Source organism: Neovison vison, chromosome 7 (genome assembly GCF_020171115.1).
Source record: "Neovison vison isolate M4711 chromosome 7, ASM_NN_V1, whole genome shotgun sequence".
NCBI classification, from domain to species: Eukaryota; Metazoa; Chordata; class Mammalia; order Carnivora; family Mustelidae; genus Neogale; species Neogale vison.
In genome coordinates this window covers 118,076,284-118,101,517 of record NC_058097.1, presented here as the reverse complement: position 1 = coordinate 118,101,517, position 25,234 = coordinate 118,076,284, and the positions used below count along the sequence as shown (strand labels likewise).

General features: G+C 35.1%; 1 protein-coding gene across 4 annotated transcripts in view; it reads left to right on the top strand.

Moving 5' to 3' along the window:
- ARHGAP32 (Rho GTPase activating protein 32) overlaps positions 1 to 25,234 on the top strand; it is a 201,368-nt gene that overhangs the window by 161,581 nt on the left and 14,553 nt on the right. For all 4 annotated transcript variants that reach the window (XM_044258195.1, XM_044258194.1, XM_044258196.1 and 1 more), the window contains 7 exons: positions 4,596 to 4,745; positions 10,294 to 10,396; positions 12,455 to 12,599; positions 13,033 to 13,115; positions 20,664 to 20,771; positions 21,058 to 21,203; positions 21,776 to 21,971. In XM_044258195.1, the coding sequence (XP_044114130.1) occupies positions 4,596 to 4,745; positions 10,294 to 10,396; positions 12,455 to 12,599; positions 13,033 to 13,115; positions 20,664 to 20,771; positions 21,058 to 21,203; positions 21,776 to 21,971 (931 nt within the window). The remainder of the gene's footprint in view (positions 1 to 4,595; positions 4,746 to 10,293; positions 10,397 to 12,454; positions 12,600 to 13,032; positions 13,116 to 20,663; positions 20,772 to 21,057; positions 21,204 to 21,775; positions 21,972 to 25,234) is intronic.

Genomic DNA, 25,234 nt, shown 5'->3' with positions numbered 1-25,234 from the left:
GTCCTGGAAAATGCAATTCTACATAGGCTGCTCTCTGACTAATGTAATTTTATTGTGTTTGAGAGTTTGCTTGGAAGATCATGATTATAATTTATTTCCATACAGTTATCACTGAATTATGAATGTGTGTATTTCCTGGTTAATACAGAATTAATTCCACTCATTCCAGATATGATACTGCTAATTGATGTGAAGAAATCTATTCCTTTCTCTCCTAGCCAGTTCAGTATGGCAAACGACTCATGAACTTTTAAAAACTGTTCTAGCTCAGTTTGTGCTGAGAAATTGTCACTCTCTTCCTTTCTTTTGGGGAGTGTTACTATGGACACATAAATTTTTATTTATTTGATGTTTTACTATAAGTTGTCATCACTTGTTGTGATGTTCGAATTTTCATTATGTCCCACAGCTGACCAGTGGGAATCTTTTCACCTGTCGTCTTGGCACGGCTTCTTCTGGGTGTGGGTGTTTCCCTTGCTGTTACAACAGAATTTCCCCATCTCACCTTGTGCTTTCCCTGCTGTCAACTTGCAAACAGCCATTTCTCCAAGGAGTCTTGCTTTATTTCATTAAGGAATGATATTTAGCAAACCCACTCTTGAGACCAAAGGTGTTCATTGCAACTGGAATGTTAGTTTCTAAACCTTTTCATTGACAAGAACTTAGAAGAAATATGTATTTTAATTTGAAGTTCATGTTCACATTTCCAATTCAAGAGAACATTACTGGGGTTTTTCCTTGATTTCTTTGATTTTCTAATTGAATCCCCTTTCACACTGAAAACCTTCGTTCCTAACAACATTAATACATTTGTTTAGGAAAGAACAACATTAATACATTTGTCCTACAATATGTATAAAATTACTTCAGAATCACTCTTCCAATATTATTACCAATAGTAAAACAGTTGAATGAAGTTAAATATTACTTAGTAATTTTTTTTGGTCTTAGAATATATTCCCCTAAGCATGGTCAATTTACTCTTTCCAAGTAATTTAAAGTAGTTGCTCTCTGTTGACAATGTTAACAAGTTAGTGTTTAGATACATTGTTTCAGATTATTTTCAAAATTAGGATTTGCTTTTTTAATGTTCTAAATTCTATTTTGAACATGTAGAAGGAATGTTAACATAATTTAAAAATGAAGCTATATAAAAAGATATATGTATTCAGAGCAGTTTTACTTTCTCTACCCATTTTCTTTACCCATTTTTATTAATTTCTGTTTTATCCTTCTAGTGTTTCTCTTTGCAAAAATAAACTCTTAGGTGCACACATACATGTGTTTGTGTTAATTTATGTGTGTGTGATATATGCATTCCCCATTCTTCTACTAAGTATAATGTTCTCTACCTTCCTTTTTGACTTAATATGTTCTGGAGATTACTCCGTATCAGTAGGTAAAGATCGTCCTTTTTTAAAAAAAAAAAAAACACAGGGCAGTGGGTGGCTCCATCAGTTAAGCGTCTGCTTTCAGCTCAGGTCATGATTATCAGGGTCCTGGAATTGAGCCAGAATCATAGTTAACTCATCCAGTTCTCTGTTAATGCACATTTGAGTTTCTAAAACACAAACTGGGTTATTTTCAAAGTAACTTTTCTAAAATGTTTAAACTGTTCAGTGTGTTCTCACTGCCAGCAATCCAGACTCTATACAAAGGCCTCTAGTACCTGGCCTTTGCATACCTCTTCAACCTCATTTCATACCACTGTCTTCCTCTCCCACTGTTCTCGGTGCCTTACAGATCCGATGTGACTTCTTCCTACCTTCCTACCCTGACCAGCCCAACCAGTATAGTTTCTTTCCCCTTGCCATTGTTCCTTCACTCTGTTTCCTTACAAGCTGTTAAAAGCAATCTGAAATTACCTGGTTGCCTTCATTTAGGCAATATCACATAGAGCTTGGGTTTTGAGCCAGACCTCCTGATCTTGAATCCTAGTTATATGACCTCTGACTGTTACTTAGCTCTCTGTGCCTGTGCCTTAGTTTCCTCATCTGAAAAGGGGGATAATAATAGTAGTTTCCTTACAGGGCTCTGTGAGAAAGGAATGGTCAGTAAATAAAAACACTTGTGTAGTTGCTATGTATAGGAAGTTGCACTTCCTAAGTATAAAATAAGTGCTGGCTATGTTGGCATTTTTATTTAGTTGTTCATTGTCTTTCTTCCCTCAGTAAGCTATGTGACAGCAAAGAGCTTGCCTGAGTTGTTCCCCACTATAATCTCAGGACTTGGAACATTTCCTAAGAAATAGTAGGCACTTTCATATTTGTTGCTGAATGAATAATACTTGAAGTTCAATTCCTCTTCCTGTGAAACATTCTTGAAGATTGGAGACCAAAAGAATGCTCTCTCATACACATCATATGCAGTTGTCAAATTCAACTCAGATTTTCATCAAATTTGTCATCAAAGGACGAATGCCTACTATTAACATGTATCTTGGAAGTTCTGGCCAATTATTAAAATTTGAAACAGAAGTAAAAACTTACTCCTATGAGAAAAAAGGACAGAATTACCATATTTGCTTTGATGGAATTATATATCCATGAAATCCAAAAGGATCAATAAAAAATCCTCTTAAAATTGTTAAGAGTTTAGTAAATGATCAGATTTGAACTATAGATAAAGAAATTGTTTTTCAGTATACCAATAATTACCAGTTAAAGCCATAATTGAAGAAAAGTACTATTCTACAAGAGGAGCAACAAATGCAGACTACTTAGGAATATTCCTAACCAGAGATTTTTGTGGAATGTGTCTTTTCATAAGGAAAAATACAAAACTTACTGAGAGGTAAGAGGTTTAGAAAAATGATGACACACCCTGTTTCCAGATGATAATATTGAATATTGTAGAAACTAAAATTCTTTCAAATTATATCACTGTAATGTTGATACATAAAAAAGTTCAGTTATTGAAAAAAAAAACAAACTCATTTATACTTTTTAATAAATCTTATCAAAATTATTTTAAAGTTTATGTAGAAAGTGTTTGAGAATGAACAGAAATGGTTTGATGGCCATTCTTTAACAGAGATGCTTAACACATTATCTGCTATCAACTAGGGGAGTACAATACTCCTACAAATCCAGTGACTTTTAATATAGTAATATTATGTGTGAAATACTTCTGAATTTACCCAAGTGTGCTGTAAATGTCTCATGAGCAGGAGAGTGCATGGTTTACATTTACAACAAGGAACCTTAGATACAAGAGAGATTGTAATTTACCCAGATTTTCAGGGCTTGTCAGTAGATACAGCATCAAAATTATTCTGACAATTCTAAGTAAATTTTAAATAATGAATGTAGAAAAATAAATTACCTATTTAATCTGTGTAGGGTCTATGATGACTACCTTGTTACAGTTTGCCTAGGATTTCCTGGTTTTAACACTGATAATCTCATGTTCTAGGAAATATGGGCAACTCATAATGGTTGATCGCCCTCATACAGTTCATAGAAAAGATGCTTATATCTGTAAATACTATTTCTCATAAAATGGAAAGATATGGAAGGCAAATGGCTGATCTGATCCATAAATCCCATCAAAGGCCATCTTGGAGTTCCCCAGGCCACATGTTCTTTGGATACACGGAGTTCCTACAGGAGGCTGCATCAGTTCAGGGGACTTATGATTTGGGGTCACTCAAGGATCTTTACATGGTAGCATTCAGTAAGACTCCCAGTAATTGTCAGCAGAGTGAGTAGGAGGATTGAGGCCATTGTGGCTTCTCTCTCACAGCTAATCTCTGAGCTTATACTAGTTGTTATATGTTGACTTTTAGAGTAATTTTTCCTTTAGGTTGCGCTTTTCAGAAGTCATTTTTTCCAGGGATTTGATTGTTTTCAATTTTTTTGCTGTTGTCTTTCTCAATATATGGATCAGTGGGTATATTTTACTGCATAATAATGTACTTATTTCTTGGCTATATCTAAGAGGAATTAAGGTGACATATTAGTATGTTATAGAAGTATGTTAATAGACTATCTGATTTTTTTATATTGTATATGTGTTTTATATAGCTATTAGTTTGACAGGTGTGTTCTATATCTTAATGGGATTATCCTCTTTATAAAACAAGAAAGAGGGATTTGTTTCTTTTTTCAGTTTTTTTTTTCCGGTTAACAAAAACTTAAAAAATTCTAACCACCACATAAAATATTTTAAAAATTTACTAAAAATGTAAACCACATTTATACATTTTAGGTCTTACCTATTATAAAGATTTCCAAAGGAATATAGTAGAGTAAAACTCGAGTCCCATTCATAATCCTGTAGCATCGTTGGGTATGCCTTGGGAAGATGGCTGGTTTACCAATCTTGATTTATAGATCACAGATATTACTTAAATTTGCCGACAGTCTCATCAAATAGGATCTCAGGTTGGTGAGAAGAAGGCATAAAATTCTGATGTTATTTGTAGAGCAACTGTTCTTAAACCTCTGATAGAATTTTCCTGCAGAATATAAAGTGTTCTTGTAATAGTTTGTTTTGCAGTCAGCCTGTTGAGATTTCTGTTGTTTTTTCACAGTAGGTAAAAATGTAACTTCTTGCCACAACTAAGGTATTCCCTCTTTGTTATTATTTTTTAGTGTCTAAAAAGCACGGCAAGCTCATTACTTTCTTACGCACATTCATGAAGTCTCGTCCAACAAAACAGAAGCTGAAGCAGCGGGGGATTTTGAAAGAGAGGGTGTTTGGTTGTGACCTGGGGGAGCACCTTCTGAATTCAGGTTTTGAAGGTAAAAATAAAATTTATAATCTCATAATTTAAGCTTCAATTTCTCCATATCAATTCTCTAGAATCCATTTTGAAGCAGATTACACAAGCAATATCTATTCCATTTAAGCTAGCTGCACGGTATGGAACTTTCCACCTATCATTTGAGTTCTGAGATAACAGAATAAAGAAGGTTTAAGAATGCACTTGAGCATCAGAGATGCTCGTGGTCTGTAGGATGAGTAAGACTTTCCCGCAAAGGAACTGTTAGACTTTCTTATTTTTGTATCTGTCCAGATAGCTTTCTCAGCCAGTTTTCCTCTCACATTTTATTATAAATTGTTTAAATTCTATTTCAGGAAAAAAGTCAAAGTTTGAGACTATAAAATACCAAGATCAGTCTCCCAATTTTTATTGCTAAAAATTTAAATTTCTCTATAAATTAAATTCTGATTCAAGAATTCAGTGGTTGGATAAATGGATGGAGGGGATGAATGGATAGGAAGAAAGGAAAAAGTTAAAATATAATACATAATATTTTAAAGTCTAAGTGCAAACAGAATAATCATAAGGAAGAATGCTATATTTATATAGTATATACGTAGTTGTGAAGAGAAAGGAGATATAGATATGGATAGTTAGATATAATTATATAATGTGTATAATCCTTCTTTCTTATATTTATTCTGTTTTAGTTTGGACTTTAAAATAGTATCCTTATTCTATATAAAATTGATTTTGTACCAGATTTTTCTAAGATGAAAGCTCCTTTCAGAGTGCTGCTTTGCTAAGTGACTCATTCTTTGAATGGTATTCCTAATGAATAATTAACTTTATAGAGGATTATCCTGTTAACGCTTTATAAACTTTTGAGCACCACCCTGTCGGACCAAGTGACAAGCCAGACCTGTTTCTTCCACACAAAGTGTTGTAAGAAATCATGTAGGAACCTGACAAGGCATTTTTTAAAAAGTTCTTTAAGTGATCTCTGATGCCAGGATTACTCAGAATGATCTTACAATATTTCAGCTACCACAAACCATAATGTTTATAATTGAGTTGTTTAAAGATTATATAACAGTTATCTAAAGAACTGATTTTTTTTAAAAAAAATCTTGTCACATAGTACTTTTTTGTAGATAATGTGTCATTTACATAGGCATCCTTAATTATAGAGTTAAATGTTTTTTGTTATCTTAGTTTCTTTTTTCTTTTGTATCTCTTTTTCATTTTTATTTCTTTTGTATCTAGTTTTGTTCAGCCTTGCTTGGATGTGATATTAATATGAGGGAGTGTTTTCTCGTTTGTTCTGCCATGCTCTTTAGCTTTCACACATCAACTCAGCAAGTTTTAGTTGTACTTAGAAGTTTCAGGGGTGTTTCCATTGTTAGTATGATAGGAGAAGACAGATGCCAGTATCTCATTTCTTTCTGAAAATTAACAAACTTAATAACTACAGTGTTGATGCATTCCCTAACTATGATACCTTTATTCTAGCAGAGCAAAGAGTTTTCAGGTATCATTTTTTTTTATAGGACTTGTTTTGTTTGTTGCACAATTTGAAATCATATTTCCTTAAAATGAGATTTGAAATGAAATTGTAAAAAAGTGAGAACTTTGTAGAAAGCTTGGTTCTCTAAAAAAAAAAAAAAAACAACAAACAAACCCTTAGAGTTGGTACAAAATACGAAAATTTAAAAACTCAAGGTGAGGAAACACTGTTGCCTGCACGTATTTCTGTGTTTGAGCAAGTGGCTTTTTAAGAAAACTACTATAAGTACAGAAAAATTTTTTTAAAGATTTTATTCATTTATTAGAGAAGAACACAAGCAAAGAGGAGAGGCGGGGGAGTGGTGGGGGAAGCAGACTCCCCGCTGAGCAAGGAACCTGATACTGGGCTCTTTCCCAGGACCCTGTAATCCTGACCCGAGCTGAAGGCAGACTCTTAACTGACTGAGCTACCCAGGTGCCTGTAAATATACAGAAATCAGAGCACACGGGGGTGGGGGGGGGGAAGAAGGCCCAAATAACCCTGAAATTAATCCTTTAGCTAATGATATTTTCCTAACGAAAAATCCTAATGCACATTCTAACAGCTAATAATACTGTACCAATGTACTCCTGGCCCAGAAGCCACCAACCTGACTGGAAGTCAACTCTTTCATCCTCTGTATCACAGAATGCATGCATGATATCTGGCATATAGAAGGGATTAATAAATGACTGATGAATGAGTGAGTGAGTGAATGAATGGATGAGAAAAGGGCAGAAATGAAACTGCAACTGTCAAGAAAAACCAAAGACCAGTTTGTGTCCTACTTAATCGCATACGTCTCATAGCCATGATTCTAATCTTAAGGGTCATCAGTTTCAACTTCGACGGGGTGTGCTTATGTTGCCATGATGATATAAATACTAAATAAAAGTGGATCGGATTATAGGATGTGTGGGGATAATTCTTAAAGTCCTATCATCTTTCGGAAGAACCAGTTTGAAGATTTCAAGCTGTGTTTTGACTGGGCCATTGTTTACTATGCACTTGCCTGGTTTGTTAGATGGTTTGGAAGGAAACGATAGTTAATAGGATGCCTTTCTAACTAGGATGTCTTCTAATACTGTATTGGGTTCCCATATTGCTTTCTTATATGTTAGTGAAAAGAGAAACCAAATCTTTTCTTTTTATCTGCTGATACTATTCGTCAGTTTCTACACTCTTTTCTTTAGAATGAAAGTTTGTGCTTTTCTCTTTCATTTTGCTACCCATTTTAAATAACTGTCTCATTTGTCTCTCTAAGAATTCTAAGTAATAGCGTTGTTCAGTTGGGTAATTTTATTTATGAAGACCCATTATGTGATTAGTGGACATTCAGTCTTTTTACCTAGGGAACATAAAATGTAAAGAAACAATTCAGGTGTTTTCAATGAAGTATTATGTTTGCAGAACCTTAGCCATATTATCAGGGAAAGACCTCCAACTCCCTGCATTTTTGAAGTTTGCCTACCTGTTTGGGAGACTATAAGCAGGTATGAATTTAATTTCACATGTTTGTGAGAGCCCCAAGAGAATAATCTGTACTTTTTAATGGATGGTAGCTTATTTTTGTAAAGATTATGTAATGTATACTAGGAGAGCCTGATAATACAAAAAGAAAACCCTGTATTCTGAAGGGCTTTATGTAGCAGTGTGAGTTAGCATGCTAATTTGGAGCATAAAGAATGAGAAGTATCTTTTCAGAAAAAAATTAAAGCTCTGTGTGCCTTTCTTTCTTTGAGTCATTAAGTTAGTTACCCCAGTAGTCTCTAAATATATTTGCTTCGAAGTAGGTGATAGAAATTTTCCAGGTTCCAATTCATTTTATTTTACTTGTAGTTTGTAAGGATAGAAACCTAAGGCACTGAGGTTATCATTGATGGAACAGTATTAGAAGCAAGACTCAAGTTCATGTAAGATATTTTATATTTTACATAACAGTTTGATGTAGAGATTGCTCATAATATCAAAATGAGTCCACAAAACATACTTGGCAACTCTGCCTGCCCTTCATCTCCCCCAACTAAACTGAGTGCCTTTCTTGTTACTAAAACTCTTGGACATCTTTAGAGGTAGAAAGCACACAGTTGAAAATGAGTACAGGTTCTCACGAAAACTGAGATTTCCCTACTCTGCTGACTTGGTCCTATAACTTTGTTGGGTTCACAAAGGCACTTATAAATGAATTCATTTGTTAATTTTGTACATTGTTTCAAGACGTGCTTCTGGATTTTGAATACACAAAGATGGATGAAGCATGGTTTTTCTCCTTAAAAGCATGACAAATAAAGAGTAATAGTTGGATAAACAAGCAAGTAATATTTCAAAATAGCATAGTTCTTTGGGCTCCTAGGACGTAGTGCAGCTCCGTCTCCTTGGAGATATTCACAGAAGGCTTGCTTAAGAGGTGCAGTTCATTGAGGTTTTCAACAGCCAGGTGTTTTTTATAAGAAGGTGATTGTAGGAAGAGAGACCAGGGAGAGGAAATTGTTTTTTCCCTACCAGACTTATAAAATGACTGGTTTGTATGGCAAAAGAGGGACTTCAGTTGCCCTAGAGCTGTGAAATATGGAAATATGGTAACAATAAATAAATGGAACTGTGACGGACCTTATACTTTAGGCAGTATTTTGCCATGGTTAAAAATCAGCTTTCTCCTTGGACTGCTTGAGTTAGAATCTCATTTCTGCCGTTGTTTCCTGCTTGCCCTTAGGTAAAACTTCGTTAAGATTCAGCTTCCTCTCTATATGATGGGGATAATGATAGAGCTTTCTTTTCCTGTGAATTTCTGTGAGAATTAAATGGGAGCATCTATTGTAAAAAAATTAGCTTGGCACATATTACATGCTCAGTAACATAGTTGATTTAAAAACTTTTTCAAAGCTAAGGAGTATAAATTTTAAATGTAAATTGTAGGATCTGACAGAATTTAAAAGATAGAATGCCGGAAGAACAGCAAAAGGCAGGAGAACCAAGAAAAAGTCTGTTATAATAATAAAGTGGTATTACATGTGATAACTAAAATACATTAGTTAAAATTAACTTACTAAAATATCTGAATTGCTTCATTTCCCAATCTGAACGTTTTATCCCTTGTGTAGTAGTTTTCTGTAGACCAAATAATGTTCTCCAAACCTTCTTTCCAGGGATTTTAGCTAACACTCTCAAATGAAGATAGTAATTAAATCTGGTAAATTCATCATTCTGCATTATAAGACAAAGTTCAGATTTCAGCTACTGTACAGTTTTGAATGATTATAAAAAATTCTTAATTTTATACCTCAAACAGTCTTTTCTAGACTATAGGCCCGGAACAGCTGTCCATTTGTGTCAGGTACTCAGTGAGGTGACCAGAGAAAGGACCCTTCTTTTCTTTCTACTTATTGATGAGCTCATAGTATTTAATGTAAAGCAATATTAATGTAAGGATAGGCAGGAAATCAAAAGATTCCTTCTACTTGAAGTTGCTTTGTCCTTTGCCTTATGTCAGTGTTTGGTTTATTGGATAACATTTAAAATTAGCATTAGCTATGAAAAGATGGAAGAAACTTTTCAAAGTGAGAAATTGGAGCACTTCTAGGCAATTATAGTGTTGGAATAAGCATTAACTTTGTATATCCATTTTCTATGTATGAAATTCAGCTGAAAAAATATATATATACATATATATATATGTATATATATATATTTAAGTCTGGCATGGTTTAGGACAGAACAGTTCATCTTAGTGCTGTAACCTAAGCAAGACTGCTGTTGAAGACCTTCGAGAGATTATCCTAATAACATACAGATTCTTCCACTTATTTAAATGTAATGGGAGAGAGCCCGTCTTGATATTCAGGAACCAGTTGTCTAGTTTAGATGTGAAGATAAGTAAATATGTCCTCATCACTTTTTGTAGTAGGTTAATCTCTGCCCCTTGTAATTTTAATTTACAGATTTTGTTTTACTTAGGAACACTAAGACATCCTCATTTTTTGGTGACTTGTTGAGATGGGATACTCCTGGTGTAATCCATGTCTTTAAAAATTCTCTTCAGTGCCCCAGGTTCTTCAGAGCTGCACAGCATTCATCGAGAGATATGGCATTGTGGATGGAATATATCGTCTCTCTGGCGTTGCCTCTAATATCCAGAGACTACGGTAAAACCTCATTTGGCATTTTCTTTTTCATTCCTACTGTAATTTATTAAAGTGAAATGATTTTAAAAAATTAGTCACATTGATAACCATAATTTTCAGTAATACAGTTTAGGTAAAGTAGGAAATCATATCCATAGTGTTTTCTGTAAATGTTTTCCTGGATCCCATTTCTTATCTGTTGTATTTGAAAACCATGTCCCCTTAACATCTTCAATACTTGTATTTTGCCTCACTGCAGTATTTGAAGATTTACTAAATTTTGAAGTTTGAATCCATGAAGACCATGAGAAATGAAAATTTACCCTGTAATAAGTTATTCCTTAGTTCTTAATTAAAATCAACAAGTGAAGCATTCTGTTGAACCACCCTGGTAACCAATGAATAAATCTCACTTGATCAGGGTGAATGACTTTTAATGTCCTGTCAGATTCATTTTACTCATGTTTTATTGAGACTGTTTGCTTCTGTATTCATCAGGGATATTGGCCTATACTTCTCTATTTTAGTGGATTTTTTTCCTCTGGTTTTAGAATCAGAATAATGCTGGCCTCATAGAATGAGTTTGGAAGTTTTCCTTTCTTATCTGTTTTTTGGAATAGTTTGAGAAGAATAAGTATTAATTCTTCCTTACATGTTTTTAGATTTCACCCTTGAAGCCATCTCGTCCTGGACTTTTTTCGTTGGGAGATTTTTTTTTTTTTTTTAAAGATTTTATTTATTTATTTGAGAGAGAGAAACAGTGAGAGAGAGCATGAGCGAGGAGAAGGTCAGAGAGCGAAGCAGACTCCCCATGGAGCTGGGAGCCTGATGTGGGACTCGATCCCGGGACTCCAGGATCACGCCCTGAGCCGAAGGCAGTCGTCCAACCAACTGAGCCACCCAGGCGTCCCTCGTTGGGAGATTTTTGATTACTGAATCGATTTCATTGCTAGTTATCAGTCTGTCAAGTTTTCTGTTTTTTCCTGTTTCAGTTTTGGTAGTTTAAGCCTCTAGGAATTTATCCATTTTTCCAGGTTGTCCAAATTATTGGCATATAGTTTTTCATAATATTTTCATAATTATTTGCATTTCTACAGTGAAACTTCTAATCTCATTTGACCCCAGAGCTGTAGTGTATGCTCAAGTGTGTATGTCTTACGTATGCTACATCCTCTCCCCTTCTCAGAGACAAAAATAGTGGTCTCCTTTAGATGAGCAATAGATATTTTATTTTTGCTTAGTCTCCCAGTTTCTAGTCTATCCTCAATATGTTATTATCCTTTATTTTTCACTGTGGTGCATGGTAATTGCCATTATTCCACACAGATTTTAGTATTCTAATTGACCACAGAGGTCATCTCTATTTTCAGGAATGCATGTTTGGAAAATACTTAAGTTGATTCTTGGCTAAAGACAATATCAGCCTTAAGTTTCAAATGCAGCAGATCTCATATTCATTCACATTGTCCACATATACTAATCCCCTAGGTTGTTAAGTAGACCCATGCCTACAGATGAACGTTAATTAACCTCCTGGAGAATGAGCCTCACCTGCCTTAGTATTCCAAATAGAACTTTCATTTCACTCACTTTACACTATAGATTTTGCTGGCTAGTAAATTTTAGTTAGCTAGAAGTTGCTTTATATTATTTCTGGCTCCTTTACCTTTCTTCAGTAAAGTATTTCTGAACTAGACTTCTTGTACCTGAGGGATTTCTTTACAGAGTTGCTCATGGACCACTGCTATTCAGCCCTAGTTTGCAGAATTGCTAGAATTTTGTATATTCGAACCATTAGAAATTAGGAATTGTAGTTTCAGTTTTCAGATCTGTGTTAAGAGCTGCTCATCTGTATGCATTTCAGAGATTGTTGTCCATTTTAATTTGAGAGTTGTGCTCATAATTCGTACTTAGAAAAATACGTGTCTTATGACCAGACATCCAGTTACTGCTGAAGTCCAAGTAGAGTTTATGTAAAATATAATCATTTGAATAAAACATTAACTTTGGTTTCTGTTTTAAGCCCTATATTTGCTTTTTCTTCAATAAAATAATTTTGTTTTGTCTCTCATCTGTTAGCCATGAATTTGACTCTGAACATGTCCCCGACCTGACAAAAGAACCGTATGTTCAGGACATCCATTCTGTGGGCTCCCTCTGTAAGCTGTATTTTCGAGAGCTCCCAAACCCTCTGCTCACCTACCAGCTGTATGAGAAATTTTCTGTGAGTAAAGTCATTTTTAATCGAATTCTCTTTGGAGTTTCGCTCTGATGATTTTATTCAAAGTGTATAAGGGTGGTTTACATGAGTAAGAAATAGTTCTGTGACTAAAATATTCCTTTAAAGAAAACAAAAAAGCAGTTATTGCTAGCTAGTCCATAGTCTTCAGTGTTTTCACATTTTCTTTCTTTTAGTTTCTAACTTTGATCCACTACTCTTACCACTGTAGACATTGGTTACCATAAAGTTTTTAAAAAAGTTCTCTTTCAGTAGATTTCAATGTCCACATAGTATGGAAACAAAGTTTACTTTCTTGATACTCTGTGTTTCCTTGTTGTTCAGCATCAAAGAGTTGAGTGGAACTGAATTGTAAGTGAAGAACTTTCATTTTTACCAACAAAGACTACTGGTTTATCTCACATTGTGATTGTTGCAGGATGCTGTTTCAGCAGCAACAGATGAAGAAAGGCTGATAAAAATTCATGACGTCATCCAGCAGCTCCCTCCTCCACACTACAGGTAAATCGTGTGTTCTAAGATATCACCCAAAAGTACAAGTCATTTGATGCGAAGAGTGGTTTTTTCCTTTGGGTTTTTAACTATTTAAATTTCCGTGGAGTTCTATATAAACTTCCATTTGTTCAAACATTATGTTTATTTGTCGTTGTATCCCAAGGAGTAGTGTTTGGCATCTGATAGGCACTTAATAAATGTTGAATTAATGAATGAATAAATGAACAAATGGATAGTTGACTAAACCTGGTTTTGTTGTTTTCTTTGTCTTTTGAGTCACTGAGAAATATTGGGGTGTGTGATCACATGTGTGAATATTTGACTTGTAATTGCTTGAGTCCAAAATGTAGACAAAGTACTGGATTCCTGTTTACTGGATTCCTCTTTTCTTTTTCAAAAGATGTCCAAACTACATAGAACCACAGCCTCTAATAGGTGTCTCAGAATTCTTCCTCAGGAGACTCTCAGATGATCAACAGACCTGTTTTTTGGGTGTTTTGTAGGTTTTGTTCTTATTCATTGGTTTTGTAGTTGCTCCTTTTTTTTTTTTTTTAAGATTTTATTTATTTATTGACAGAGATCACAAGTAGGCAGAGGCAGGCAGAGAGAGAGAGGGAAGCAGGCTCCCTGCTGAGCTTGATCCCAGGACCTTGGGATCATGACCTGAGCCAAAGGCAGAGACTTTAACCCACTAAGCCACCCAGGCACCCCATGTTGTTGCTATTTTTTAAGAGTTAGTTTAATTTGTATATTAGTTTGGACTCTCAGAAATATTTTTGCTCATATCTGAAAAGACCAGAATAAAATTGAAGATGAATGCCATTTAGTGAGAGAAAGAAAACAGTACAAACCATAGATGATGATATGCAAAAGGCAAAGGTAAAATTTTAAAATTTCAGTTACTGACAGAAAATTAAATGCAGTAGATGTTTTAGTAATATATAAATTAAATAATTTGGTGCTTTCTTTTTCAAAATGACATAGTTCATATATATATATATATACACACACACATATATATATATATTTTTTTTTAAACTCAGCACTAATTCAACACTAAAATTTTTTTTAATTTAGTTAAGTAATCTCTACACCCAACATGGGACTCAAACTCATAATCCTGAGATCAAGAGTCACACACTCTTCTGACTGAGCCAGCCACACACTCCTAAAGTTTTAATCAACATTAAAGATCAGCACTTTTTTTTTAAGTCCACACTATAGCTGTAAATCATGATGATCAAGAGCCAAAAGGTAACTTAGCGTTGACTCATTGTGCCATTAATGTGTGTCTTAAGAGAAATGTGAGGAAATTAAAGAAGTTCTTAAGGACCCACTGAAGAGTGAAAAAAATACAACACAAAAGAGCTTTTTTGAAGGAAGCTCAAGAAATTCAGGTATTCATGTATTCAGTCCTGAAAAAGAAGGTTTGAGGAGACAAATGTGATAATACACAGTTATTGAACAATATTTTAAGGAGGAAAGGGACTTTTTAAATTACCAGAAAAAGAAACCTACTGCAATATAACAAATATTAGCTTTGATACATCTGAATTTGAATTTGCAACTTCATCACTTCCTTCATGACCTCTCCAAGCATTAATCTCTGTATCTGTGAAAAGAATACTAATAATACCTTCTTAAGAAGATTTTTTTTAATGTTAAAATGTGTGAATAAGTCTGGTCCTTAGTATTTTGTTTTTAATACAAAGCATAGCAAGACAGATTATTAGAATTAAGCCAAGACTTCTTGACTTGGTAGTTTTAATAGGAGGTACCATGTAAATATGTCTTTTTTCTCTAAATTAAGAAAAAAAAGACCAATATAACATATATGTACATAATTTTTAAAAAGTCAAATGGTCTGCATTGCGGCCAGTGAAAAATAGCAGTTTCCTGCCTCACAGCTCCCCTTTCTGATGTCTCCTTAGCTGTTTCTGAATAACATGCTTATGGTTTTATTTCTTGATTTTTCATTTTTAGATGTTATTTTTACCTTCCTTTTAAGTAAATGAAATTTAGATTTCTTTACCCACCCACCCTAATACTGCACAGACACACGTTTCCCCTTCTCTTGTCTTCATAGTCTGGTCTTGTCAACATTTGGAGTTAAATCAGTATTCACTGTCTGTGTTGTCATAACTTTGTTAACTGTTATTTACAAGCGCACATAATATGTACTAGACTTCTATTTCCTTTCCAGGTTAACTTTGTGTGTGTTTGTGGAGCACTTGCCCATGTTTGGTTTGCTAAGTTTCTGTTCATCACTAATTTATCCCTGAAACTCTCTCACAGGACTATGTATGTTCTCCCAGAACTGTGTGTGTGTGTGTGTGTGTGTGTGTGTGTCTCCCATGGAAACATCCCTCCTGGAGCCTTTTATCCCACTACTCAGTCCCTCAGTCCAGGCTGAATGCTCTTTAGAACTATAACACCTTCAACTCTTCCCCCTCATTTTGGAAGTTCTCTTCATTGCCTCCTGCATGAGTTGGATCCTTCTTTTTGGGGTGCCCTTGTCTGTCCTCCCTGCTGTGTAGTAGACATCTTCAGTAGCTTTCTGAGAAGAGCTATAAGGGAAGTAAATGTTTTGAGACATTGATATGGAAATGCTCTTATTCAACTCTTGCATTTGATTGATAACTATGGAATTTTAGTCTGTAAATAATTTTTCCCATGATTTTGGTAGTATCACACCACTGTCATCTAAGCAGATATGCTGCAGTGATATCTGATTCTAGTCTGCCAGTTCTTAATATGACGCATTTTGTTTTGTCTGTATCCTTTCTGGATGCTTTTACACTTAGAACATACCTAGTGTTCAGTTTTCACATTGACTTGTCTTGGAGTGGGTTCTTTTTCTTCCTTTGCTGGGGGCACTTGTTGGGGCCTTTCCATCAGGGAACTTCCAAACATTTTTCTTGCTATTATTTCCTCAATAGTTCTCATGGCAACTTAAACCCAACCCTTTTCTCTATTCTCTTTCTAGATTTATTGTAGTTCTTGAACCAGTTCTTTCATTTCTTACCTTCTCTTTGTCAGTGTCCATGTATAGATTTCCTCCAGGCCATTTTTTTAAAAGATTTTATTTATTTTTTTGACAGGGAAATCACAAGTAGACAGAGAAGCAGGCAGAGAGAGAGAGGAGGGGAAGCAGGCTCCCTGCTGAGCAGAGAGCCTGATGTGGGGCTTGATCCCAGGACTCTGGGATCATGACCTGAGCCAAAGGCAGAGGCTTAACCCACTGAGCCACCCAGGCACCCCCTGGCCATTTCTTGATTTGTGCCTGGGTGGCTCAGTGGGTTAAGCCGCTGCCTTCGGCTCGGGTCATGATCTCCGGGTCCTGGGATCGAGTCCCGCATCGGGCTCTCTGCTCAGCAGGGAGCCTGCTTCCCTCTATCTCCCTCTCTGCCTGCCTCTCCATCTGCTTGTGATCTCTCTCTGTCAAATAAATAAATAAAATCTTTAAAAGAAAATGATTTCCGAGAACACCCATTCTTATTCTTCTGAATGATCCTACTTTATAGCATCCTTCTCTTACCTCATGGATATAATCTGTTCTCTCTATGAGAATATTACTAGTAATTGTAGGTTTTGTTTTAAATTGTTTTCTGCTTATCATAGAATTTGTTCCTTCCTCATTTGGCAACTCATCTTTATCAAGACTGCAAAATAGTCAACAGATTTCATGGAAGCGAGAAATAAAAATTCTTTTTTTAAAAGTCATATTTTATAAGTGCAATAACATTTAACTTCATTGTGAATTAAAATAATCTTGCATACACAGATTAACACTTAAAATTGGCTTTAGGTAAGCTTAGAATTTAAATCATATTTAGTCAAAATGGTTTCAGGAGAGAAATCTATAGGCAAAACAATTTATAGTACCTTAGACACCAATCAGGACATTTTACAGAGGGAACCAAGACTATTGGTTAATATTGTGAGTGAATTAAGAGAACTTCAGTAAGAAGAGATATACATGGAGAGAGTGTAAATGCATGTGCATGTGTATGTGTGTGTGTTTGTATGTAATAGAGAGTATGTATGTGTATATATCTTGTATGTGTATGTTTCTCATATGGTAAAGTACATACATCTCCTATATATTTTATATTTTATATAAACAAATCTCCCAACATATGTTTTACTTATATCTCTTTTCCCCTGTTGTGTAGTACATATATGTTACCTGATATATAGTGTCTGTGTATTAGGTATTATAATGTAGGGACTTTGGAGCCAAATTATCTGTATGAGCTATGTGACCTTGTGACCTTAGGCAAGTCCCTTTGCCTCTTGGCCTCAGTTTCGTTTTTAAAATAGAGACTACTGGTACTTTTCTGTTAGGATTATTATGAATATCAAAAGAGTAGCTCTTAGAGCAAGGCCTGTTCTGTAAGTGCTTTTCATATGAGTTAATCACCCCTTTTACTATTGTTATGTATATCTATGCTTTTACTTTTTTGTTTTGTCTATAGTGTGAATGTATAAATGTCTGTGTGTATATATACTTACATACATATATATCTCCTATAGAAGCAAGAAAATATTTTTTTAATCATGTCTAAATACAGTATTGATAGCATTTAACTTCATTATGAATTAAAATAACCTTGCATAAACATTGGCTTTCAGAAAGCTTACAGTATATATTGATACATATAACTTTTCTGTTATATTACAGTTATCTTCTTTAACTACATTCATATTTTTCCTACATCATATATATTCTCCCTTATTATATAAATAGAGATATTTCTCAATAATATATAGATATTTCCTTTACTAATTACGTATGTAGCTTCCTTACTACTTATCTATTTAATCTTGAACATTATATATCTTTGCCTGTTATTTATTATATATTGTATATCCTACTGTATGTTCTCACTCTCTTTATTGCCTACTTTATGTATAATCCCTCTAAAACACAAGCTCCTTGAGGTCTTGAATTTTTTCTTGTTCATTATTGTATTCTCAGAATAGAACCTTGCACATAGTAAATGTTCAATAATATATATTGCATATACATTTTATATATTTTATGCACCATATACTTTATAGCTTGCTGATATTATCTTCCATATTCCTAATATATATTACCTACAGCACATGCCCACATGTTTTATATATATTGTTTCCTATAAATGTATCTCCTACTCTGTATTATATAAAATTCATTTTGATGTATCTCCTGCTCTATGTTTTTATATTCAAATTTCTTCTACATAATTTGAGTATTAATCTCCTTTAATATATCTCTTTCCATCCCGACTTTTAAGATATTAATATTCACATTTCCTAGTTCCTCAGATATTCTTGAAAAAACATGATTTTTAATAGTGTTCTCTTATGTGAATGGGCTATATGTTATTTAACCTTTCCCTAATTTGCTTGTTTGTTTTGTTTCTTAAACCCCACATATGAGTGAAATCATATATTACTTGTCTTTCTCTGACTTATTTCACCTAGACTTTTACTCTTTAGCTCCATCCATATTGTTGCAAATGGCAAGATCTCATTCTTTTTATAGATGAATAGTATTCCATTGAATGTGTACACCACCTCTTCTTTGTTCATCCACTGATGGACACTCGGGCTGCTTCCGTAGTTTGGCTCTGGTAAATGATGCTGTAGTAAACATAGGGGTACATGTATCCCTTTGAATTAGTGCTTTTCTATTTTGGGATAAATAACCAGTAGTTTCATTATTGGACTGTCGGGTAGGTAGCTCTATTTTTAACTTTTTGAGGAACCTCCATACTCTTTTCCACAGTGGCTGCACTAGTTTGTATTCTGTGGTGGGTTATTTTCCTCTCTCAGTTTTGAACATTACTCTGAAGACCATCCATTTACATGAATCTTTTTGGAAATCTAGATTTTTTTTTTTTGAATGAAGACCTGAAAATTCAATTCTTAGAAGTCAAAAGGTACTAAATTTTTCCCCCAATATACAGCAATTTCCAAATTGTATTCTATGAAGATTTTTGCAGCTTGTACTCTGCTGACTATTAAAATGCTCATTTCATGGGACTCTGACTAAAATTCCCTATGAGCTTTTAAAAAACATTTTTACAAACAGATAATGTGAATAAAATGCCATCTTTGGTTGTTTTGATTTGCATTTCTTCTAAAATATATTTCTGAAGTACTTAAATATTTCCCTTCCTTCATCTACCCCCCCACTCAAAATAATAAAATTTTACATGTTTCCTAAACCCATTTCTCAAGCTTCCCACCTTAACATTGTCTCCAGACCAGCCTCATTTCTGTCTGTCTGTCTTTTGTATCTGCGTATGTATAGGAGGTACCAACAAGTACCATTTGTACTGCAGAGCAGTTGCAGTAGAGGATACTGAATGAGAGACTGGGAAGCCAAGCTGACCTTGATTTGAGACAGAACCTGAGCACGCCTCGGCTTTCTCCTCCATAGTCTGGGAGGTGGTAGCACTGGGCAGATCAGGCTGCTGTGGGAATTCACTGAGATTCCTGCAGAAAGCCTCTTGAGCAGTGCTGCTAGCTGCTGTCTGCTTTTTCTTCTGATTCACCATGGGCTCATCTTGGTCTTTGAGGCTCACATGCTGACCACACTTGAACTTTCATAACTGTTGCAAATAACTGTCTCAAATTTCTGTTCCCTATACATTGTCTTTAATAGTTTCAATCCCTGTACAAGTAGGTGGGGACATTTTGAGAGAAGCAGGAGCTGCTAGGTAATACCTCTTTGTGTTTATCTGATTTAACTTGCGTTTAAGCTGATCATGCCTTCTTTCCAAAAATGTTCTGCCCTGTTACTTAATATCCACCCCATATATAAGTGTATATGTGTATATGTATATATATGTGTATACATGCGTATATGTATATGTGTGTATATGTATATGTATATATGTGTATGTATAAATATGTGTGTATGTGTATATATATATGTATATGTGTAAATATGTGTGTATGTGTATATATGTGTATGTGTATATATGTATATATAGTTGCTCAACTCTTCTCTCCCCTTGGTGCCTACTGCAATTTTTCTTTTAATCTTTTAGGCCTATGAAATACTGTTTCCTTTTATAAAAGAAAAGTTTAAATCCTCTCCTGTTAGTGTAGCTGCTACAAGTAGAATAATATAACTTCATGATATCATTTGTTTAGGAACTAGTTTTTATGGAAGATTTACTTCACTGGTGTTTTGAAACTAGATGTCTGACAGCCAGGAGCAAATATTTCTAAAGATTTTTAAAAACTAAGGCCGTTTTCTTGGAACCAGTCCTGTCAGAAGTGTTAATTTCTTACTGTGTCTACCTTAGATTTTTTTTTTCTTATACTCTGGAGATGTGATTACTATGTATAGAATATAGGATTCATAATATTCTTCTGACACTTCTGTGGCAATCATATTCAGACCTAAGACGCAACAAAAAATTCTGTTGGAGTTTGTATGGTTTCCTTTTCTATTTTTCTGTTGAAATCTTAAAAATTAATTAGTAGGGCTTTTATGCCCTGTACTGCTACATACTGTTTCTTTTCATTAATATGTTACATTGCGTTTTCCAGAACGCTGGAGTTCCTGATGAGACACTTGTCTCTTCTAGCTGATTATTGTTCCATCACAAATATGCATGCAAAAAACCTAGCAATTGTTTGGGCTCCAAACCTGCTAAGGTAAGTTGCATTTGACTTATGACCTTAAGTAGAACTAGTCATCTTAAATCAAAGTCTAATTTGTCAGTGTTCCTTGAGGACAGTTTTTAAAGGTAAAATTCATCTGCTGTTTTTATGAGCATCTCCGTGAAAGAGGCAAGTGGGGCTTAGCCAAAGTATTAAAGTATGCTTTCTTCCTCTGGTCTCTTTGTGGTTTACACATTAAAAAAATAATAATAATAATAATAATGCCCTTTAAAGCTGCTGTCTTTGGGATTCTCTGATGGTTATGTTGGTTCTCCCACAGATCAAAACAGATAGAATCTGCCTGCTTCAGTGGAACAGCAGCTTTCATGGAAGTGAGAATTCAGTCTGTAGTGGTTGAATTCATCCTGAATCATGTAGACGTCCTCTTCAGTGGGAAAATCAGTGCCGTCATTCAGGACGGGGCAGGTATGGCTCTCACAGATTTTGTTTATGAGGAACAGGGATAAACTTCCAAAGGCATGGAAAACTGCATTTCTCATCTCAGTTGAATAAATCTGTCTTTGGTAGAAAGCAGGTAATTTATGTCCACTTCCCAAAATGCATGGTTTAACAGTTACTTTGTGGGTGTTCAGTATTTAATGAATACTGCATTAGCCCTATTATGATCTAAGGTTATGACACATTAAAAAGTACCCCGTGCCACCTACTTTTTGCATATAAAGTTATATAATATGGAACAGTGAAAGAAAAAAATTTTTTCCAAATCTGAGATATCTGAGTGATACCAGGCCTTGCTTGGTATCTTTTAAGAAAGGAAAATAGTTATTACCTAAGGAATTTATATTTATATATGTGTCATTGTTAACATCCTGGTGTGTATCCTTCTTTTCCTCATCCATTATAAACCCCTGTTGTTTTGCCATTTAAATAAAAGAGCAGAGATAGGTAGACAGATGGAGATCGATGTACGCACACTCACATTTTTTACCTATGCCAAAGATCTTGACTCTTTTCATCACTTTTCTTTTTGTCCAAAGCTTCTCTCTCAAGACCCAAGTCATTGCTGGTTTCCTCTCCGTCCACCAAGCTGCTAACATTGGAGGAAGCCCAGGCACGAACACAAGCTCAGGTCAACTCTCCAATTGTGACTGAAAATAAATATATTGAAGTCGGAGAAGGACCTGCTGCACTTCAGGGGAAGTTTCATACCATAATTGAGTTCCCACTTGAAAGGTAAAATTCATTAAATCCTTTTCAGTGATATGATTTTCATAGTCCAGTGTTCTGTTCTTTTTTTTTTTTTTTTTTTTTTTTACACGGTTGTGTTCTAATACTACTATATTGATTTTGGGCTAGTCCCAGAAAAACTCATTCATTATAGGTGATAATTCATAGGGAATGATACAAATGATTTTCAAAATAGCATTATAGCAGCATGTCATTTTTTTAAAAGATTTTATTTATTTGACAGACAGAGATCACAAGTGGGCAGAGAGGCAGGCAGAGAGAGAGGAAGGGAAGCAGGCTCCCTGCTGAACGGAGAGCCCGATACGGGGCTCCATCCCAGGACCCCCGGATCATGACCTGAGCTGAAAGCAGAGGCTTAACCCACTGAGCCACCCAGGTGCCCCGCAGCATGTCATTTTTAAAGAAGATGAAATTTATTATAGAGGGCAAATTGTTGGGAAAAATAATACACTTCCACCATATAGGATGTGCTTTTCTCTCTGACATATGTTGTCTAGAAATTTATTTACAAATAAGCTGGGGGCATCTAGGTGGCTCATTTGGTTAGACAAATCTGACTTCAACTCAGGTCATGATCTCAGGGTCCTGGGATCAAGTCCTGTGTTAGGCTCCACACTCATCTGGAAGTCTGCTTGTCCCTCTACCGCTCCCTTGTTCATACTTTCTCTTTCTCTCTCATTCAAAGAAAAAAAGAAATGGATTGGAATAACTTACTCAGGAAATAAAGAATGGATAATGACTCATTTGACATTGGCTCCATATTTTTTTTTTTAAAGATTTTATTTGTTTATTTGACAGACAGAGATTACAAGTAGACAGAGAGGCAAGCAGAGAGAGAGAGAGGGAAGCAGGCTCCCTGCTGAGCAGAGAGCCCGATGCGGGACTCGATCCCAGGACCCTGGGATCATGACCTGAGCCGAAGGCAGCGGCTTAACCCAATGAGCCACCCAGGCGCCCCAACATTGGCTCCATATTAAGTTTAGAATAGACCAGTACTTCTCATAGTGCTATCTCCCAGCCAGCATCAAGAGATGAATGAAAACTATTCCTTGTGTGTATGTGTCTACCACATCTTTATGCATTCATCTCTCTTTTTTTTTTTTTTTTTAAAGAATTTTTTTATTTACTTGACTGAGATCACAAGCAGGCAGAGAGAGAGGGGGAAGCCGTCTCCCTGCTGAGCAGAGAGCCCAGTGCAGGCCTCAATCCCAGGACTGTGGGATCATGACTGAGCCGAAGGCAGAAGCTTTAACCCACTGAGACACCCAGGCGCCCCTATGCATTCCTCTCTTGATGGACACTTAGGTTGCTTCCGTATCTTGGCTATTTTAAATAAAGTTGCAGTGAACGTATACTTTTCAAATTAATGTTTTTGCCTTATTTGGATAAATACCCAGAAGTGGAGCTACTGGATCATATCATAGTTCTATTTTTTAATTTTTTGAGGAACCTCCACACTATTTTCCCTAGTGGCTGCACCAATTTATATTCCCACCAGCAGCACATGAGGGTTTCCTGTTCTCCACTGCCTTACCAACACTTGTTATTTCTTCTCTTTTTCATTTTAGCCATTCTGACTGTTATGAGGTGGTATCTCATTGTGGTTTTAATTTGCTTTTCCATGATGATAACTGATGCTGAGCATCTTTTCGTGTGTCTTTTGGCCATCTGGATATCTTTTTTGGGAAAATGTCTGTTAAGGTCCTCTGCTTCAATCAGAGTATCTTTTGGTGTTGAATTGTGTGAGTTTTTATATATTTTGGATATTAATCCTTTATTGGATATGTCTTTTGCAAATATCTTATCCCATTCAGTAGGTTACATTTTGTTTCATATATGGCTTTGTTTGATGTAGTCTCAATTGCTAATTTTTGCTTTTTATGCCCTTGCCTGAGGAAACAGATTCAGAAGAATATTGCTAAGGCCTATGTCCGAGAATTACTTCATATATTTTCTTTTAGGACTTTTGTGGTTTCAGGCCTTACATTTAGGTCTTTATTCTGAGTTTATCTTGTGCATGGTATAACAGAGTGGTCTAGTTTCTGTGTTTTGCATGTAGCTGTCCAGTTTCTCCAACACGTTTGTTGAAGAAACTGTCTTTTCCTTGTTGCATGTTCTTGCCACCTCTGTCATAGATGAATTGACCATAGAAGCATAAGTTTATTTCTGGGGTGTCTTCTGTTCTATTAAACTATGTTTCTTTTGGTGCCAGTACCATACAGTTTCATCTATAGCGTGGTTCGACATCTGGGAGTGTCATACCTCCATCTTTGTCCTTTCTCAAGATTGCTGTGGCTGTTTTTTGGTTCCTTACAAAGTTTAGGATTTTTTTTTCTAGTTCTATGAAAAATACCATTCATACTGTGATCTGTAGATTGAATCTGTAGATTGCTCTAGGTAGTATGGACGTTTTAACAGTATTAATTCTTTCAATCATAAACATGGTGTACCTTTCCCTTTATTTTTATCATCTTTAATTTCTTTCACTAATGACTTACAGTTTCCAGGATATAGGTGTTTCAGGTCCTTGGTAAATTTATTCCTAGATATTTTATTCTTTTTGATGCAATTGTAAATGGGATTGTTTTCTTAATTTGTTTCTCTGCCAGTTGTGTTAGTATGGTAAAAAATGCAAAATATTTCTGTATATTAATTTTGTGTCTGCAACTCTATATTCATTCTTTAGTTCTACTAGTTTTTTGGTGGAATCTAGGATTTTCTATATATAGTATCATGTTATCTACAAATAGTGACAGCTTTACTTCTTCTTTGCCAATTCAGATGCCTACTATTTCTTTTTTCTTTTTCTTTCTTTCTTATTTTTTTTTTTTTGTCTGATTGCTGTAGTTAGCACTTCAGTACTATGTTGAAAGAAGGTGGCAAGAGTGCATCCTTGTCTTGTTCTGATCTTAGAGGACAAGCTTTCACCCTTTTACCATTGACTGTGATGTTATCTGTGGGTTTGCTGTATATGGCCTTTATTATGAAGAGGTATGTTCCCTCTCAACCCACTTTCTTGAGAGTTTTTATTGTGAACAGATAGTGAATTTTGTCAAATGCTTTTTCTCATCTGTTGAGATGTTCCTATGATTTTTATTCTTTGTTTTGATAATGTGGTGGACCATGTTGATTGATTTGCAAATATTGAACCATCCTCCCGTCCCCGAAATAAATCTCACTTGATCTTGGTAAATGATCCTTTTAATGTGTTGTTGAACTCAATTTGCTAATATTTTATTGAGGGTTTT